A 20,114-nucleotide genomic window follows, 5' to 3' on the forward strand; every position below is an offset into this window, starting at 1 on the left:
TCACCACAATTAATAGAGCAGAAATTGAATTTGAAGCAATGAGAATTCAAACAGAAATTGAAAGTAAAGTGCAGCAGGGTTCACAGAAGAACCAACAAGGAAAATGGGATCTCAGGTCTCAAGAGACTAGAAAGCAAAGTCTAGATCTCAATTTGCCTTCCCAGATCCAAGTTCACAAAGCAATTGACAAGGAATTGAAGAAGAAGCAGTAAAGGGAATGTAAATGAGTTCAATTATGCAGAAGAGAAATTAAAGAGTTCTTGAGTGGAGATTGAGACAGAATTTCCTCAATTCTTAACACCCAAGAATCAAAACAAGAAAATTAAAAATGCCCAAGCAAGAACGAGGAAGAAGAGAGATCAATTCTCCTCCCTAATTCTCTGAAAGCTCGGTTCAGTCTCTCTAGGAAAGTTGCTAAAATTCAAAGCTCAAAAGAAAGTGAAAATTCAAAAGCTAAGCAAAAGGTTCCTAATTACATCAAACTAGCTCCTATTTATACACTTTCTATCCTTGGATTTTGGGATTTGGGTGGGCTTTTGATTTGGTGAAGAAATGAATTGAATTGGATTTTTAATTCAATTTTTGGCCCAAAATTAATAGCTTCCAGGAGGCTGCCCTGCCCTTGTGGAGGGCAGGGCAGAAAATGGTGCGTGTTGGTGCTTGCGTGCTTGGTGTGTGATGCTGCAGGATGCTGCCCTGCCCTTGCAGAGGGCAGGGCAGAACTTTTTGGTGCACCAGATTGGTGCCTGTGGTGCTGCCAGAACCGTGCCTTGGTGCGTGCTGGTGCTGCCAGAATCATGCCGTGGTGCGCAGGATGTTGCCCTGCCCTCGCGGAGGGCAGGGCAGAAAAAATTGGTGCACCAGAAATGTGCCGTGGTGCGCTGCTGGTGCTGCCAGATGATGCTGCGGTGCGCCAGAAGGGTGCCTTGGTGCGCCAGAGTTGTGCACCAACAAAATGCTGCCCTGCCCTCGCGGAGGGCAGGGCAGTGTTTCCACTTTGACGTCCCAAGTTTGAAACTTGGATGCTACACACGCTACCCATTTTCCTTGGCTTTCTTGGCACCATAATGAAGCCTAGTTCCTTGCTTCCTTCTTGTTCCACGTTCGAGACTTGTAGCAAGCATTATGAGCATTTTCCTTTGATTTTCTTCCCTTGGTGAGCCCGATACTGCCCTTGTGGAGGGCAGGGCAAGGTTTTGTTCTTCTTGATTTCAAGGCACAGAATTGTGCTCTGCCCTTGTAGTGGGCAGGGCAGAGTTGCCTTTTATGCTTTGGTGCCTTATGTTGTCCTCCTAGAGGGCAGTGTGCCCTTGTGGAGGGCAATGCTTGCCTCCCCTCTTTACATGCGGCACACTTCTCCTTCCTTTGACCATGTTTTCTTCTCCTTTGGTCACGCTTTCTTAGGCCACGCTTTTCTCTTTTATTCTTTTCTTCACCTATAATAAACCAAAACAACCACTCAAAGTATCACTAAATTCAAGAGGCTTATAAATCAATTAAAATTCAATTAAAATTAGCTTAAACCTCATGATTTAACATTAATTTCATGGTGGTTGCTTGATTTAGAGAAGTTATGCATTTTCACTCCAAATCACTTACTTAGGATGCAAGAAAGTGCATAAATGCTAACAAAACAAGTGAAATTAGCTTGAAAAATGGGTATATGATGACTTGTCATCATCTTGCTCAACCAAAGTCTCATCAATGACCTTCTCCACTCCAGTCTTATCAAAAAGCCTCTAGATGATGATGGGAAGGCCAATCTTGTGCTATCTTTGGTGCTCTTCAGCACCCTGTGAATATTATTTGCTATCATCTCCCCCACATTGATGTTCTACCCCTTCATTATGCTGTAGATTAGTACAACCCTTTCCAATGTTACCTCTAAAGTGTTGGAGGTGGGGTTGAGGGATCTTCTCACAAAGTCTAGCCACCCTCTAGCTTGAGGGCTCAAGTCTCTTCTTCTCAGCTGGTTTGGCCTTCCATCATTGTCATTGATCCAATGGACATTGATGACACATATTTCATTCACGATTTCTTCAAACCCAATATCAATTTGTTTCACCCTTTCTTCATTGCTTCTGGTGGAACTTATGCACTCTACCATCAGCATTCTGTCTAGGGTGGTAGGGCTATAGTCAATGCTCTTCCCCCTCACATAGCTTTGGTATTCATATGGTTGCCTAGGTTGAGGGACAGCATTGGCTTAGAACTCCCTTACTAAGCTTTCCACCACCTTCTTAGGTGTGTTGCACAAGAGTGCCCAGCCTCTATTGTTGATTTCTATATCGATCTCCCTATGCTCATCACTCCCTAGTTGGAAGCCAATCTCAGGAATTATCTATCGCTCACTCACCCACCCATAAAACTGGTTTTAGTGGAAGAATGATAGGAACTTGAACTCATTATAGCTTGATAAACCAAAGCCAGCTTTCTTAATCTTTCTTTTCTTTGATCTGGTGGCCTTTGGTGGTGCCATTTGAATGTGAAGAGAAGAGTTGAATGGGTGATAAAGAGGGTTGAAAGGAGGGAAGGAAGAAAGCAAATCAAGGGTTTGCTTCAACACCAAACTTAGTATTTGATTGTCCCAATCAATAAAGCAAAAAAGAATGATAGAAAGAAGGGAAGAAAGAAAGGAAGCCAAGAAAGAGAGATGGGAGAGTAAGGGTGTCGGATGAGAGGAGTTTAAAGTGTGAAGAAGAGGGTTGGGTGAGTGCGTTATATATGGGTGAGAGGAGAGATCTAGAAGGTGGGAATTGATAGCAAAAATTGAATGTTGTCCCACTTGGGAGTGGCACCCAGTGTGGGAGAGGGGCCAACCCCTATCTCTTCAGCTTTCCTCAGATTTTTTAGTTCTAAAGTGTGAAGTACACTTTGACTCCTTGACTTGATGAATGATCAATGTCATGTGGGCCCTACCTCTTCATAAAAATTCAGTTGCAACCTTCATTAGTGATTAAAAATTTCTTCAAATTTCTCTTGTTAAATGGCATTTAGTGGGTGTCTCTTGGACACCAAACTTAGATTCATTGCGTTCCGAGGGTTACATGAAACTGTAGGTCGATCTCAGATGAGAGCTTCTGTACTGGTCGGCGCTGTTATGTCTGACTTGATGATGGTGGCCAGAGCCGCCGTGTCTAACTTGTTGGACCTGGTGGTGGTGCTGATCCTTCGTCACCAGAGGGTGGTGGTACCTGCAAGGGACAACGATGCTTAAGTTTGAAAGGGTATTAAGCAGGTTTTTAGAAGAATCATAGTATGAGTTATACGTGGATGCTCCAGTGTATTTATAATGTTGTAGAGTGACCTTTGCTGGAGATAAGATAGTTATCTTATCTTATCTTTGAGTGAAGTAATCTTATCTTTAAGGGAACCGCCCTTATCTTTCTAGGCTTTGAGCTACCTTTAGATTTTGGTCGTGTTCATTTGTTTGGGTCTTCTTGGGCCTCTGTAGCGGTTTGGCTGACCTCTTTTATGAATAGGTCGGATAATCCTGGTCTGAACAGGTCAGTTGACTTGTCTTCAGTTAGCTTGGGTCATACAGCTCGACCCAGGACATGAACAGTGCCCCTGCTTGAGCTCGGTCTTTTCTAAGGTCGAGTCCTTTAGACTTCTATCCTTTTTGAAGAAGCCGAGCTCGAGCATTTCTTGTTTGGCTAAATCTTGTTGAGTGTGAAGCATTTTTCTTCACCCTTTTGTTTTGAAAATGCGTGTTTTCTTGTTTTGGGAACATGCGAGGGTTTTTAAAGCCCATTAACCCCTCTTTTGCCGTTTTTCTCTTTTCATTTTGAATTGCAAAAAAGACTTTGCTTTCAGTTTTTCCTCTTTATTTTTTGAAACTCTGTCTTTCATCCTTCTGTTCTTGCTTTTTCTAGTTCACGTGCATTTTCATACTTCTCCTTGCATTTGGAGGTCACTGTTGGAGCTTCATTCTTTTGTTCGAAAGGTGATCGTCTTGGCGCGACCTCATTGTTGCTTCTATTTCTCAGTATTCGTCGTCTCCTCCTCTTTGCAAGTTGGTTTTCTTTTTTGTTTCTTTCTTTTATTTCTTTCATCATTCTTCTTTGTGCTCGTATTGTTCTGTTTTTGGCAAAGTTGTGATTTTGTTTGAAAGCTTTGAACCTTTTCGTATCGTCATGGTTGATTGTTGCTGTGATGCATGTTTTCTGGGGTTCCTTCAACTTATATATGCTCCTTGGTGTATTCCCTATTTGATGCTTTTAGGGTTTTTGCATGTTATCACTGCCTTTGAAGGGACTTTTTGTGGCTTATGAACTGCTTGATTCTTGAAAAGGACTGTGCCTTTGGTGATTTTTATCTGTTTTGATGTTGACAATTTCCTTTGTTAGTAGTTTTGTTGAAAGACGGCTACTTTTGATGACTTTCTTCTCGGAGTGTTATTTGTGTGAAAAATAAGGTTATTTTTCTTGCTGAGATAGATTAAGTCCTCGTTCTATTGTTGCCCCCAGAGGATGCCCCCGGACATTGGGTTGTGTTCTGGGGTTTCCTTTTTGCTATTGCTGCTGCCCTATGTGCCTTAGGTCGAGTCATATCTGTTTTATCCGAGATGTTTTCTTTGTTATGCCAGAGCTTTTTATTTAGTAATCCCTCTCTCTTTTTCTTTGCTTTAGGACTAGTTGACCATGTTTTCTCGCAAAAATACTGTCGAGACATCTTCCAAGGTCCCCGAGGATATGTCCGACTGGCTAGACTCCCTCGTCCTGATGTGTGTTTCTATAGTGAATTCTGAGTTCTGCGCGGAGCTTAGAAAACATCACCGATTCTATAGTAGTAGAGATCAGGAGAAGAACTACGAGTTGGTAGCGCCGAATTTTGACGAGAGGGTTTGCTTTCCTTCTCTCACCCAGGGGTAACGCCCCTTCTTTTATGCTTACGATTACTTTTTTAGCCAGATGAATATTACCTTGCCTCTTACCTCTTTCGAGACTGACTTGCTGTGGTCATGTAATGTAGCTCCGTCCCAATTCCATCCTAACTCATGGGGCTTTGTTAATATTTTTCAATTGCTTTGCCAAGAGTTGGATGTCAAACCTTCTCAAACTCTCTTTCTTTATCTTTTCATTTTGACTAAGCCCAGGATCTCCTCGAAAAAGAAAGCTTCTTGGATTTCCTATTGGTCTGCTCAGGGACATAAAGTATTTGCTTTGTATGATGAGTCCTTTAGGGACTTTAAGAATTACTTTTTTAAGGTCCGAGCTGTTGAGGGAGCTCGACCATTTTTTTTAGAGTCGAATAATGATCCTGCCTTCCCCTTGTGTTGGCAAAAGAATGTTGTGGTGTCTCGATACTCGTGGGAGATGCTTGATGGGATTAAGCAGGCTTTTGTAAATGTGTTGGAAGATATTTGGGGACAACCTCCTCATCTCGATACAAAAAAATTCCTAGAGGATCCCTCCATTCTCCGGGCTGAGATGGGTAGTGACCGACTTCCTTTGTATCTGTTGTGCTTGTTTATTTCGTTGAGTTTACTCCTTTCTTTCCAATTTATAACTTGGTCTATTTTTTTCAGAGATGGTTAAAAACAATGACTCCATGAAGGCCTTCAAAAAGGTGAGGAAGGCTACCGCTGCCCAGAACATCTCGGCTAAGGCTGCAGGGGAGAGATCTTCTCAAGTTCCTCCTAAGAAGCCGATCTTGAGCTCTGCCGGGCCGAGGAGGATGATTCTAACTCCTCAGGTCTATTTGGTTGGTCCCCCCCAGACCTCTGTTGCTACTTGGACTGTTGAGCCTTTCAACTTGGACGCCCCTGACTTTGATGCCGTTGGGTTTGTTGCTCAGCAAATTACTCCTTATGGTGTTGTGCCTATGAATGACGTAACCATCCTTTGCCATTTGGGTTTCATTACCCAAAGTAGCATTAAGATGGCCCATATGGGGGCGTCCTTGTTCCGGACTGCTCAAGATATTCTGGTGCATGCAACAAAGGCTTTCATGGAGGAGGCCAAGTCAGAGTATGATAGGATTAAGGGGTTAAAGGAGGAGCTTGAAGTGAAGGTGGTGAAGTTAGAAAAAGAGTTGGAGGGCAAGAAGACTCGTGCTACTACTGCGGTGGCTTTTGTGAATTTGGTTGAGGAGATGGCACTGAAGCATAAGGAGAGCTATATCACAACTTATGGTGAGATGGTAGAGCTCAGAGAGAGGTTGGACTCTGTTCGGGCCGACTATACTGAGCTCCAGGGCCATCTTGTAGGTAGCGTGAATGCTGCTTATGAGAATTTGAAGGCTCAGGTTTGAGTTCTGGCGCCCGAGCTCGACATCACTCTATTAAGCTTGGACAACATTGTAGTAGATGGAAAGATTATCCCTGACAGCTCGGATGATGATGATGTGGACGTAGACCCTCTTCCTGTGCCATCTGCCAAAGCTTCTGCTGTCCCAGCTTCTTCAACTCCAACAACTGAGGTCGGCCATCCCAAGTCAGACCCTGATGTCCAGATTCTGAACCGGCCGGATGGGACCGTGGATGCCGTCCCTCTCGCGACTCGTCCTCCTTCTCCCCGGGATGCCGCTACTGGGGAGTTTTTGAATCCCTTGTAATTTTCTAATTTAGTATCTTTATGGCCAGGTTTGTGGGTATTTGAACTCTTATTTTTTGTATATTTTGGTTGCTTTTCTTAGCAACCTTATTTAGAAAAACAAAGTAACTTTTTGAGCTCCTTGAGGTCGACTCTTGAGTGGCCTTTTGAGCCTTTTATCATAGTAGCTTTTGCTTATCTTCTTGATGTTTTGTTTGCAACCTTTTGGAGCCTCTAGGAATCTTAAGAGTGTTGGAGCTCTTTGCTGTCTGACCTCTTTTTTGGTTCCCTTTGTGTTTGAATACTTGTAAATTGATTTTGGGTAAGGTCGTGGCTTTCTTTAGGTCGAGCTGTGTCCCTTCTAGCGCACACATTCTGTTCTGTCGACTTCTTTCATTGAATCTTTTAAGTTATTTTTAGTAATCCATTTGGACCTCGCCGGGTCTTCTCTTTATGGATTTACTTTTTATAACTCTTTTGCCTTTTGATCGGCTTGGGTCGACTTCTTCATGTCGGTCTCAATCTAAGTTATTTCTAGTAATGCATTTTATTTGGACCTTGTAAGGTCTCTTTTTATGGATCACTTTTATAACTTTTTGTAGCTTTTGTCGGGCCGACATCATCATGCCGGTCCCTTCCAAGTTATTTCTAGTAATCCATTTTATTTGGACCTTGTCAGGTCTCTTTTTATGGATTACTTTTATAACTTTTTGTAGCTTTGTCGGGCCAACGTCATCATGTCGGTCCCTTCTAATTTATTTCTAGTAATCCATTTTATTTGGACCTTGTCAGGTCTCTTTTTATGGATTACTTTTATAACATTTTGTAGCTTTGTCGGGCCGACTTCATCATGTCGGTCCCTTCTAAGTTATTTCTAGTACTCCATTTTCAGGGCTGGCCAAGCCTCTTTTCTATGGGTTACGTTTTATAACTTTTCGTCGCTTTGATCTGGTCCGACTTCTTTCATTTCGCTCCAATCTAAGTTATTTCTAGCAATCCATTTTTTGTTTCAGACCTCGTCAGGTCTCTATTCATGAATCACTTTTTATAACTTCTTGCATTATTCTGTTTGTGTCACTTTTCATCTTGCCGTTTTTGATCCTTGCTTGGCCTGACCTATGATGAATTCGGTTTTCATCTTTGTTGACCTTATCGCGATCGAGTAGTGAATTTGATTTTTCACTTTTGCCGATCTTTATCTTTATAATCGGGTGATGAATTTTTGCGTTTCAGATTAATGCGTCTTGATAAAGAGAATTTGTAGAAAATCTGAAAAAACTTTATTCAAAAATAGAAAATATGCAAACATATATAAGTGGGTGCTCACCCTTCTTAGGTAAGGTAATTTTTGCAGATCTTCGTTTGGTGCCTCATTAAAAAACCTCATTACCTTCTAACTATAATACCTTCTTAGGTTGCAGGCGTGCCATGCTCTTGGTAGCTCTCGCCCCTCGAGTTTAGACACTTTGTAGTAGCCTTTTCCCAGTACCTCTGTGACTTGGTAGGGTCCTTTCCAGTTAGCCGCTAGCTTTCCTTCTCCAGGTCGACTTGTTCCAATATCATTTCGGATTAGGATGAGGTCATTGTTGGTGAAGCTTCACTGCATTACCTTTCGATTGTATCTTAAGGCCATGTGGTGTTTTAGCATTTTTTCTCTGATCCGAGCTCTTTCTTAGACTTCTGAGAGTAGGTTGAGCTCTTCCCTTTAAAGTTAGGAGTTAGCTTCTTCACTGTAGAGGATCGTTCTGGGAGATCCTTTTTCAACTTCTACCGATATTATTGACTCCATTCCATAAGCCAATCGGAAGGGTGATTCCTTTGTGGTGGAGTGTGGAGTTATCCGATATGCCCATAGGACTATTAGGAGCTCTTCAGCCCAGGCTCCCTTTGTGTCCTGGAGCCTCCGTTTTAACTCCGCTAGTGTGACTTTATTGGCAGCTTCTACTTGTCTATTAGCTTGCAGGTGTTCTACGGATGTGAATTGGTGCTTTATCTTCAAGTTAGCTACCAATTTTCTAAAGCCTGCGTGTGTGAATTGAGTGCCATTGTCTGTGGTGATGGAGTAAGGAAACCCAAACCTCGTGACAATATTCCTATTTAGGAATTTCCGACATATTTGGGCAGTGGCATTGGCTAAGGGCTCTGCCTCTATCCATTTTGTGAAATAATTTACCCACCTTGCAAATGGCCAAGGTGACGTTACGCTGATGAGTTCTTGTGGTGGGGTGATGTGAAAGTTAGCATGCTTCTGACATGGTGGACATATCTTAACGAACTCGTTGGCTTATTTTTTGTAAAGTCGGCCAAAAGAATACGGCTTGGAATACTTTCTTGGCAAGAGCCCGTGCTTCGAGATGATTGCCACATGTGCCACTGTGTATTTCTTCTAAGACCTCCTTTGTGTTAGAAGTCGGTACACATTCTTGTATAGGATGTCGTTTATGATGGTGTAATACTGTGCCTCCCACTTTAACCTCTTTGCCTCCTTTTTATCTGTAGGGAGTATCTCTGATTTGAGGTAGCTGATTATAGGAGTCATCCACCCTTGATCCTGACTTGATATAGCTAGGACCTTTTCTTCCTCCGAGATTGATGGACTTTGCAGTATTTCCTGGATGAGGCTCCTATTATTGCCCCCTGGTTTGGTGCTAGCTAATTTTGATAGTGCGTCAGCTCGATCATTTTGTTCCCGAGGTATATGCCGGAACTCGTATTCTTTGAATTGTCCAAGTTGTTCCTTGGTTTTGTCCAAGTACTTTTTCATGGTAGGGTCTCTGGCTTGGTAGGTCCCTGCTATTTGTGAGGTGATAATCTGTGAGTCGCTGAAGATGATAAGTTTTTGGGCTCCAACCTCTTTAGCCAGCTTTAAACCAGCCAATAGCGCCTCATACTCAGCCTGGTTATTGGAAGCAGGGAACTCAAATTTCAGGGAGAGTTCTATTTGAGTTCCCTGATTACTTTCTATTATCACGCCTGCTCCGCTCCCGGTTTTATTGGAAAAGTCGTCCACGTAAAGATTCCAATTTGTAGGGATTTCTGGGGTGTTAGTGTACTCTGCAATGAACTCGGCCAAATATTGTGATTTGATGGCTGTCCGAGCTTCATATTGGAGGTCGAATTTGGACAACTCAACTGCCCACTGTAGGATTTTTCTCGCTAAATCTGTTTTCTGCAGAATGCCTTTTATGGGCTAGTTGGTCCGAACTTTAATGGTGTGAGCCTGGAAGTATGGGCGAAGTCGTCGAGAGGTTAATATGAGAGCGTAGGCAAGCTTTTCTATCTTTTGATAGTTCAGCTCGGACCCTTGTGGTGCTTTGCTGATGAAATATACAGGTTGTTGTCCACTTTTGTCCTTTCTGACTAATGCCGAAGCTACTGCCCGGCTTCATACTGCAAGGTATAATATGAGTGCTTCTCCTTCCCGTGGTTGGGTAAGGATGCGTGGTTGTCCCAGGAATCTTTTGAAATCCTGGAAGGCTTGTTTGAACTATAGTGTCCATTCGAACTTCTTTCCTTTCCTTAGTATGGTGTAGAAGGAGAGAGATCTTATGGGTGATCTGGCTAGAAATCTGGACAAGGCTGCCAGTCGCCTGTTGAGCTGTTGCACTTCTTTGACACAGGTTGGGCTTTTCATATCGAGTATGGCCCGGCACTTGTCCGAGTTTGCTTCGATTCCTCTTTGTGTGAGCATGAAAGCCAAGAATTTGCCAGTTTCTACTGTGAAGGTGCATTTTGCAGGGTTAAGTCGCATGCCATGCTTTCTTATGGTGTTAAATACTTGGGCGAGATCAGACAGTAATGATTCCTCGCTTTGGTTATTTTATCTGGGACATCTCTGATCTGGACTTTCTCTATCTCGCCTTCAAGGTGTGGACGAAGTTCATCCCGACCTCGAACTCCCCCGAGTTCGATGGTGTGGATTTTTTCTCCATTGCCTCTGAGGTTCAGACTTTCGTTATAACAGCGGAACACTGTTTTCTGGTCTCCTTTTATCGTAGCGATCCCTTCAGTAGTTGGGAACTTCATGCATAGATGTGGTGTCGAGACTACTACGGCGAGCTGATTTGGCGTTGTCTGTCCTATCAGGGCATTGTAGGCTAAACTCACGTCAACCACGATGTAATATATGTTGAGCGTCCTTGACCGGTTTTCTTTTCCGAAGGTTGTGTGTAGTGAGATGTATCCAAGTGGTTAGATTGGAGTGTCTCCTAGTCCGAATAAACAGTTCGGATATGCTCTGAGCTCTTTTTCCTCTAGACCGAGTTTGTCGAAGGCGGTTTTGAACAAGATGTCAACCGAGCTTCCTTGGTCCACTAGTGTGCGGTGGAGATTAGCATTGGCCAATATGATAGTGATGACCATGGGATCGTCATATCCTGAGATGACGCCAGCTACGTCCTTTTTAGTGAAAATAATAGTAAGGAGGTCGGGTGCACCTTCTCCTCCCTGGACGTGATATACTTCGTTGAGGTGTCTTTTGCGAGATGATTTGGAGATTCCTCCTCCCATAAATCCTCCATGTATCATGTGAGCATGTCTCTCTGGGGTACGAGGTGGTCGTTCAGTTCATCCTACCTCTTCGTCTCTTCTTCTCTTTCTCGGCTCATCTGTCATATTGGCTAGGTACCGATCTAGTCTCCCATCTCTTACCAATTTTTCTATGACATTCTTCTAGTCAAAGCACTCGTTAGTGGGATGTCCATAAATTCGGTGGTATTCGCAGTATTCCATCCGATTTCTACCTCTTTTTTTGCTTTTAAGTGGGCGAGGTGGTGGGATCTTTTTAGTGTGGCATACTTCTCGGCATACTTCCACAAGAGACACCCGGAGAGTGGTGTAGTTGTGGTATTTTTTAATCTTCTCTCAATGCTGATCTTCTTTTTTCTTGGACTCTTTATCTTTATCTCGGGAGGAGTAAAAGGATTCGGATTTTGAGGTCTCCCCTAGTTGAGAGTTTTCCTCCATGTTGATATACTTCTCTGCTCGTTTTTACACTTCATTTAGAGATGTGGGATGTTTCTTTGGTATAGAGTGACTAAAAGGTCCTTCTCATAGGCCGTTGATGAGACCCATAATGGCTGCTTCATTTGGTAGACGTTGTACATCCAGACATGCTTTGTTGAATCTTTCCATGTAGTTGCGAAGACTTTCTGAATCTCCTTGCTTGATCCCTAACAAACTTGATGCGTACATGGTTTTGTCCTTCTGGATGGAGAATCTGGCAAGAAACTTTCCAGCTAAGTCGTCAAAGCTTGAGATGGACCTTGGGGGCAGGCTGTCGAACCACTTAATTGCCGTCTTGGTTAAGGTAGTTTGGAAGGCTTTGCATTAAATTGCATCCGAGGCATCGGTGAGATAAATTCTGCTTCTGAAATTACTGAGATGATGACTTGGATCTGGTGTGCCATCGTATGAGGTCATGTCGGGAGCCTTAAAGTCCTTTGGGACCTTAGCTTTCATAATTTCTTTGGTGAATGGTTCTTGATCTTTGCGGGGGTTATCCTCGTGATTGGATCGAGTAGTCTTGGCTTTTAGATCTGCTTCAAGTTTTAAGAGTTTGTCTTCAAACTCTTTACGTCGCCTAGTTTCTCTTCGAAGGTCCTTCTCGGCTTCTCGTTGGTGCTCAGCCTCCTTTTCAAGTTGTTTGAGACGATCTTGTTGAGCTTGAAGTGCCTCCAGGATTTATGTGTTTGGTGAGTTCTTGTCTCCATTTGGTTGAGACATTTCATTTGGTGTAGTGTCCGCGTCCTTCTGTGGCGTTCTATTTTCTAGATCTGAGTTGTGGTTATTGTCAAGGTTGTCCGCCATGATGATAGGATGACTTCTAGGTCCCCAGCAATGGCGCCAATGTTCCGAGGGTTACCTGAAACTGTAGGTTGATCTCGGACAAGATCTTCTGTACTAGTCGGCGCTGTTGTGTCTGACTTGATGATGGTGTCCGGAGCCGCCGTGTCCGACTTGTTGGACATGGTGGTGGTGCTGATCCTTCGTCACCGGAGGGTGGTGGTACCTGCAAGAGACTCCGATGCTTAAGTTAGCAAGGGTATTAAGCAGCTTTTTAGTAGAATCAGAGTATGAGTTATACCTGGGTGCTCCAGTGTATTTATAATGTTGTAGAGTGACCTTTGCTGGAGATAAGATAGTTATCTTATCTTATCTTTGAGTGAAGTCATCTTATCTTTTAGGGAACCGCCTTTATCTTTCTAGGCTTTGGGCTGCCTTTAGATTTGGGTTGTGTTTCTTTGTTTGGGCCTTCTTGGGCCTCTATAGCAGTTTGGCCGACCTCTTTTATGAAGAGGTTGGATAATCCTGGTCTGAACAGGTCGGTCGACTTGTCTTCAATTAGCTCGGGTCGTACAGCTCGACCCAGGACATGAACACATTGCATATAGTAATTGATCTCACGATTGGACTTTATTGTGTACATTATGAGTGGAATAAATTTAATTCCTTCAAACTCTTCCACTTCCATCTCATATGTACACAATTAATTATCCCTTTCATTCATCCCACCAATATACCATATGCATTAGGATATTAATTAATTGGGCCGAATGTTAATTGCACGTATGGATCTCTCTTGTGGTGGCCACACCAAACTTAGTTTTAGGCTTACTCTTGAAATCGATTCAATTTTGTCATGTACGCTCAAAACAAGTGGGTTGGTGGCCACACCAAACTTAGCTCTTTAGCTAGTTTCTCAACCCAATCAACAACATCCTATATTGTAGCAACCAAGGTTGCACTTCCAGCATGCTAAAACTTTTAGAGCTTAAATCAACGAAACTATCAACCAATTAACTAACAACTAAAATTGAAAATTAAACAATCTAAGTGACTAAACATAAACTACTCTAGAAAGCATGAAATTGAAAGGATGTGAGTGTTGGGGTGCCTCCTGGTGCACGAAATTGTGATCTTAATGGCGCCAACAACTTGGTACGCACAATTGTAATATCACTCTTTTTCACAACTTCGCACAACTAACCAGTAAGTTCACTGGGTCGTCCAAGTAATAAACCTTATGTGAGTAAGGGTCGATCCCACGGAGATTGTTGGTATGAAGCAAGCTATGGTCATCTTGTAAATCTCAGTCAGGCAGATTCTAATGGTTATAATGGTTTTCGAATATAAAGATAAATAAAGCATAAAATAGAGATAGAGATACTGACATTAGGATTTTTGCTAGTAAATAATTTATAAAAATATTCGCGTTGTAGATATAGCTTTTAAACTAACAGAAATCCCTTCGTACAAAAGTTTGGTTGTCACAAGTAACAAACCCCTTTAAAATTGATAACCGAGTATTTAAACCTCGGGTCGTCTTCTCAAGGAATTGCAGGGAGGTATGTTCTTATTATTGGTTATGAAAAAGTGCGTTTTGGGGTTTTGGATTAAGGTAAATGTTAGTTGAATGACAAGTAAAATAAAATAATAATAACTGTAAAATAAACCTTTGGCAAGGTATAAGAACTGGAAGTCCTATCCTAGTTATCCTTATCAATTGTGATGAGAATTGGATTTTTCTCCCACTTTGTTAACCTCTAACTATGAAGGTAAGTTAAGTGGATGAATTAATTTTGATTCCTCAGAGTTATTGGAACTTGAATTAATGTAATGAAGAAATCCAATTTTCAATCAACAATGAGTTTGATAACTCAAGAGTCACCAATTATTTAACCGAAGCCAAAAAGGGAAACTGTCTAAATTAAATAAAAAGCATTCATAAATAAAACAATCATAAACTAAAATATCTCAAATAACATTAATTAAGAAAATCAATCTAAACAGGGAACATTGAAAATAAATAAATACAAAGAACATTGAACCTAGGATTGAGAGTCACTCCTAAAACTAAGAGAAGTCCTAAATCCTAATCCTAAGAGAGAGGAGAGAACCTCTCTCACTAAAAACTACATCTAAAACTAAAATTATGAATTATCAGAGCATGATGAGTCTCTACAAGTTCCCTGACTTTAATTTGTGTTTCTGGGCCAAAATCTTCTCGCTGGTCATCTCCTCAACTTCTTGTGTTCCTTCTCTCACTCATTCATGCCCTATAATGCCTGAAATACTTAACACACATATTAAGGTATCGAATGGTAATAAGAGAAGATTAAGATTAGCTAAATTAAGATCAAAGAAGCATGTTTTCAATCATGTAATAATTTTAGGAAGGAAATATAAATGCATGCTAATTATATGAATAAGTGGGTAAAGACCATGATAAAACCACACAATCAAAGACATTATAAACCATAAAATAGTGGTTTATCAACCTCCCCACACTTAAACATTAGCATGTCCTCATGCTAAACTCAGGGAGAACAAATAAATGAGTAGGGAAAGGCAAGACTCATGCAATGCAACCTATGAATGTGAATGCAACAACATGCTAAAATAATTCTACCTACTTGGTGAAAAAGTAAATAAATCTTTCAAGAATAAATATGAACTGGATTTCACAAATTCAAATCGCAAAATACAATATAAATAACTTGCAAGAAGAAAATAGCTTATGAAAGCAGGGAACATAGAATTAAGCGCTGAACCCTTATGGTAGTGTATATCACTCTATCTCTTAAGTGTCTAGGGTCAATTCTCTCAATTCTCTACTAATCTTGCTTTCTATAGCTTGCTCTTCATCTAACAATCAACAAAAATTCAATGCACCAATACACAAATTAAGAGGTCTTTTAAGGGTTGTAATGGGGTTAGGGTCAAGGTAGGATTGTATTTGGCTAAGTGGACTAAAATCTGAATCCTTAATTAACATAAACTTTCCACCTAACTCAAGACAATGCATTTAATTAAAATACAAAATCTAACTTCCCATCAACTGTGTTTACTACATATTTATGCATTCTAAGTTTTGAGTACAACTCATATGCATTGATTTCACTTATTTATTTTGGGGCATTTTGTCCCCTTTTCTTGCTTGCTTTTTTTTTATTCTTCTCAAAGCATAAACATGTTCTTAACATTTTTCATATTTTCACACAAAGTCTAACATACTCAATTCCCAAACCAAATGTTTCCAAACCCACTTTTCCCCATACTTAATTCATGAGCATTCTCACTAGTTTAAGCTAATCAAGGATTCAAATTAGGGACATTATTGTTTTCCGCTTAGAGTTAGTGATGAGCTAAAGTAAAGAACAAGGGGTAAAATAGGCTCAATATTGGTTTGCAAGGGATAATAAAAGGTAAGGCCATAAGGGTATGTAAGCTCAGTGAAACAAGGCCTCAATCATATAAGTGCATGCATACATCAAATAATGGAAATGTAGAATTAAGTAAGACAAAGATCACAATTTTTAGAGAAAAAAACACACACCAAAAATAAAATATTGGTTGATAAAATGCAACCAATCAAATAGGCTCAAAATCCCACTGGTTTTGTGTGTTCGAGCTCTAAACTATGTTCCAAAATAATATTTCTTCAAACAAGTTTTTTCAAAAAGTTTTATTCAAATTAGTGAAATACTATAAAAATTTCTTGAAAAAGAAAATATTACTTTAACCAAGTGGTAAAATATGCACAAAAAAAACAAACATGCAATCAAACATGCAAATGCAACAATGAAAAACAAAATTGGTGTTAAGAAGGGGCTAACTGACCCGTGGAGATCGGTATCGACCTCCCCACACTTAAAGATTGCACCGTCCTCGGTGCATGCTGAGATGTATAGATGGGTGGGTGTTGTGGATCCTCAGCTGTTGCTCGTTGTAGAAGCTTTCTCTTTACCCGTTCTGGTGGCCAGCCTGAAAAAGGGAGAGGAGAAAGGGATATGAAGTCAAAGGTGTATAGCAAAGAGGAGGGCGGTACGAGTGAATATCATGCCAAGTAAGGAAAATAGTGAATGGAAGACATGGTCGCGATTCCATGTGATCAGTTCATCAATGGAAATATAGCAAGGCATGGGGAGTATTGGATGCAAGATGTTTATTAGCATGCCGGCAAGGGCATGAGTAGCATAGATCAAGCATCAAAAGCTTTAATGTATTGTTAGTCGTAAGAAACTAACAATAACGTTTGTAGTAACAATTATATTTAATTAATAAAATATAAAAAGGGTTTTGTGAAAAGCAAGCATTTATAGTCGAAGATTAAAATAAATCTTAAAAATAGTGAACAATGCCATACGGGCATTTTCACAAGCACATAGCATGCATGGTAAATAAGCTATTTGAAAGTATTAAATTGAACATGCAAGCATCCCTTTAAAAAGTAATATATAATTGTCAAATAATCCACAAAAATACAGAAAAAACAATGACCCAAATAAAATTCCAACACCAATGAAATAATGCAATGAATGAAAGTATGCAATTAAGTAAAAGAAAATAAAAGATAAGAGAAATGAGAAGGGGAAGAAGGGCAGAAGAAGTAAGTAAGAAATGAGGAAGGAAAAATTAGAATTGGGGAAGAAAAGATAAGATATTTGGCAAATTAGGATAAGCTGTGCGGCGCAAGTGACGCGGACGCGTGGGGCACGCGGTCGCGTGACTTGCACTTATACAGATCGACGCGGTCGCGTCGGTCACACGGTCACGTCGGTCATGCGGTCGCGTGACCCGTTTTATGCCACTGGCGCGAGGGTAGCCTCACGCTCGCACAACTCTCTGTTCAAAATCATTAATTGCCAAATATTGGGTGACGCGATCGCGTGGGGCACGCGGTCGCGTGAGTGGCCATTATGAGGATATGACGCGGTCGCGTCGGTCACACGGCCGCATGGGAAGAATTGTGCGTTTAGCACCAATCCAACACCACTCTAGCGCAACTTTCGGTCGTGCACCTTTTCTACGTCGAATTCCAAGGCACGCGGCCACGTGAGTGACGCGGTCGCGTGGGAGGCTAGTATTCCCACTCAACGTGGACGCGTTAGCGACGCGGTCGCGTGGGACGATTTATGCCACGGGCACGCCTCCAGCCACGCTCTCGCGTGACTCTCTGTTCGATTTCTCTTCTTTACAACGTACATGCGACGCGGACACGTCAACGACGCTGCCGCGTCGCGTGCGTGCCTCTCTTTTTTTTCTTTTTTCTTTTTTTTTTGTTTTTTGAATCTGAAAAAATGCAGAATGCAGTGTTAATATGAATGTGATGCAAAACTTCAGGTTCAATATAATAAAATAAAAAAAAACTAAAAAATAAATAAAACTAAATAAAAATGAGAAAGGAACGATCATACCATGGTGGGTTGTCTCCCACCTAGCACTTTTAGTTAAAGTCTTTAAGTTGGACATTTGGTGAGCTTCCTGTTATGGTGGCTTGTGCTTGAACTCATCCAGAAATCTCCACCAATGTTTGGAGTTCCAGTAGCCTCCGGGGTCCCAAACAAGGTGCAGAAAGCCTTCAAGCAAGTTAAAGCAAGTGACAAGGCCCCAAGAGTATTGATTTCTAGAGTGAATTTCGGGGTCCCAAATCTTGCTTTTGCACCCGTCTTCTTGTTGAGCAATATTGTTCCAGCCGGGTGGCAAACAGTCTGAATTCTCACTGAAGTAGCCAGACAACTTCCTAGACTCATTCAGTTGAGCTATACACCAACCTTTGCGTTTAAATGTTGAGCACACAACCATGTTGAACCTTGCAGGATAAATCTTATCACTGACCATCTTCTTCTTACTCTTAATGCCACAGAGAGCTCTAAGTTGACCATTCGTCTCCAGTAGCCCATATTCAAGTGGAATTAGAAAGCTAAGGGATATGAATTTTACCCACTTGAATGTTGTGAAGGATGATGGCAACTTAGGGGGAGGTATTTCTAGTGAACATGCAAGCTCCACTCCCCTGTGCTCTTCTTCTACATCTTCCACCTCTTTGTAATCTTCAATATCAACCTCTTCCTTTTGGTGAATTTCTTCCAATTTAATCTCTTCTTCATTGTTCACCAAGGGCATGGGATGTTGTGTTTCATCTTCTTTAAACTCCATATCAAGTCTAGTGGAAGAGGATTCAAGTGTAGAAAAGTTTGCCTACGCCCCCATACTCACCTCTCGATGACTCCATCCATACTTTCAAGCTCACACTATCAGAGTTCGGACCAACCAGCCCATCGAAGGCATCCTACAAGAAAATAGACTTAGCAGGAAGAATTCTACAGTGGGCAGTCAAAATCGATCTTCGACATAAAGCTCAGACAGCCATCAAATCATAGTACTTGGCCGACTTCATTATAGAGTACACTGACACCCCGGGAACTCCTACAAAATGGAAACTCTACATGGATGACTCTTCAAATAAAACCGGGAGTGGTGCAGGTGTAATTATAGAAAATCGATCAGGGAAGGCAAATCAAGCCAAATGACCAAGCTGAATACGAGGCACTACTGGCTGGTTTAAGGCTATCTAAGAAGGTAGGAGCTTACCATGTCCAATGACTCACAAGTAGTCACCTCACAAATAGAAGGGAGCAACCAAGCTGAGGATCCCTGATGAGCGGATAATTTATACGCTTTTTGGCATTGTTTTTAGTATGTTTTTAGTATGTTTTAATTAGTTTTTATTATATTTTTATTAGTTTTTAGTTAAAATTCACTTTTCTGGACTTTACTATGAGTTTGTGTGTTTTTCTGTGATTTCAGGTATTTTCTGGCTGAAATTGAGGGTCCTGAGCAAAAATCTGATTCAGAGGCTGAAAAGGACTGCAGATGCTGTTGGATTCTGACCTCCCTGCACTCGAAGTGGATTTTCAGGAGCTACAGAAGCCCAATTGGCGCGCTCTCAATGGCGTTGGAAAGTAGACATCCTGGGCTTTTCAGCAATTTATAATAGTTCATACTTTGTCTGAGATTTGATGGCCCAAACCGGCGTTGCAAATCAGCTTCAGAATTCCCAGCGTTTAACGCTGGAACTGGCATAAAAATTGGAGTTAAACGCCCAAACTGGCATAAAAGCTGGCGTTTAACTCCAGAAAAAGTCTCTACACATGAAAGCTTCAATGCTCAGCCCAAGCACACACTAAGTGGACCCAGAAGTGGATTTTTACGTCATTTACTCATTTTTGTATACCCTAGGTTACTAGTTCACTATTAATAGGATCTTTTGACATTGTATCTAGACCTCATGACACTTTACACGTTTCTCATTGTATCTTCTACAACATGAGTCTCTAAACCCCATGGTTGGGGGTGAGGAGCTCTGCTGTATCTTGATGGATTAATGCAATTACTACTATTTTTCATTCAAACACGCTTGCTTCTATTCTAAGATATCACTTGTTCCTAAACCTGATGAATGTGATGATCCATGACACTCATCATCATTCTCAACTATGAACGTGTGCCTGACAACCACCTCCGTTCTACCTTAGATTAAGTAGATATCTCTTGGTTCTTTAATCGGAATCTTCGTGGTATAAGCTAGAATTGATGGCGACATTCAAGAGAATCCGGAAGGTCTAAACCTTGTCTGTGGTATTCTGAGTAGGATTCAAGGATTGAATGACTGTGACGAGCTTCAAACCCCTGAGGGCTGGGCGTTAGTGACAGACGCAAAAGAATCACTGGATTCTATTCCAACCTGATTGAGAACCGACAGATGATTAGCCGTGCTGTGACAGAGCGCGTTGA

The 20,114-nt window shown here is 41.4% G+C and overlaps 1 protein-coding gene across 1 annotated transcript; it reads right to left on the reverse strand.

Moving 5' to 3' along the window:
- Positions 1–8,922: 8,922 nt before the first annotated feature.
- On the reverse strand, positions 8,923–9,300 carry LOC130934213 (uncharacterized). Its single transcript, XM_057863800.1, has one exon. It carries the CDS (start codon positions 9,298–9,300, stop codon positions 8,923–8,925), a length of 378 nt encoding a protein of 125 aa, XP_057719783.1.
- Positions 9,301–20,114: the final 10,814 nt, after the last annotated feature.

This window comes from Arachis stenosperma, chromosome 6, assembly GCF_014773155.1.
Source record: "Arachis stenosperma cultivar V10309 chromosome 6, arast.V10309.gnm1.PFL2, whole genome shotgun sequence".
Classification (NCBI taxonomy): Eukaryota; Viridiplantae; Streptophyta; class Magnoliopsida; order Fabales; family Fabaceae; genus Arachis; species Arachis stenosperma.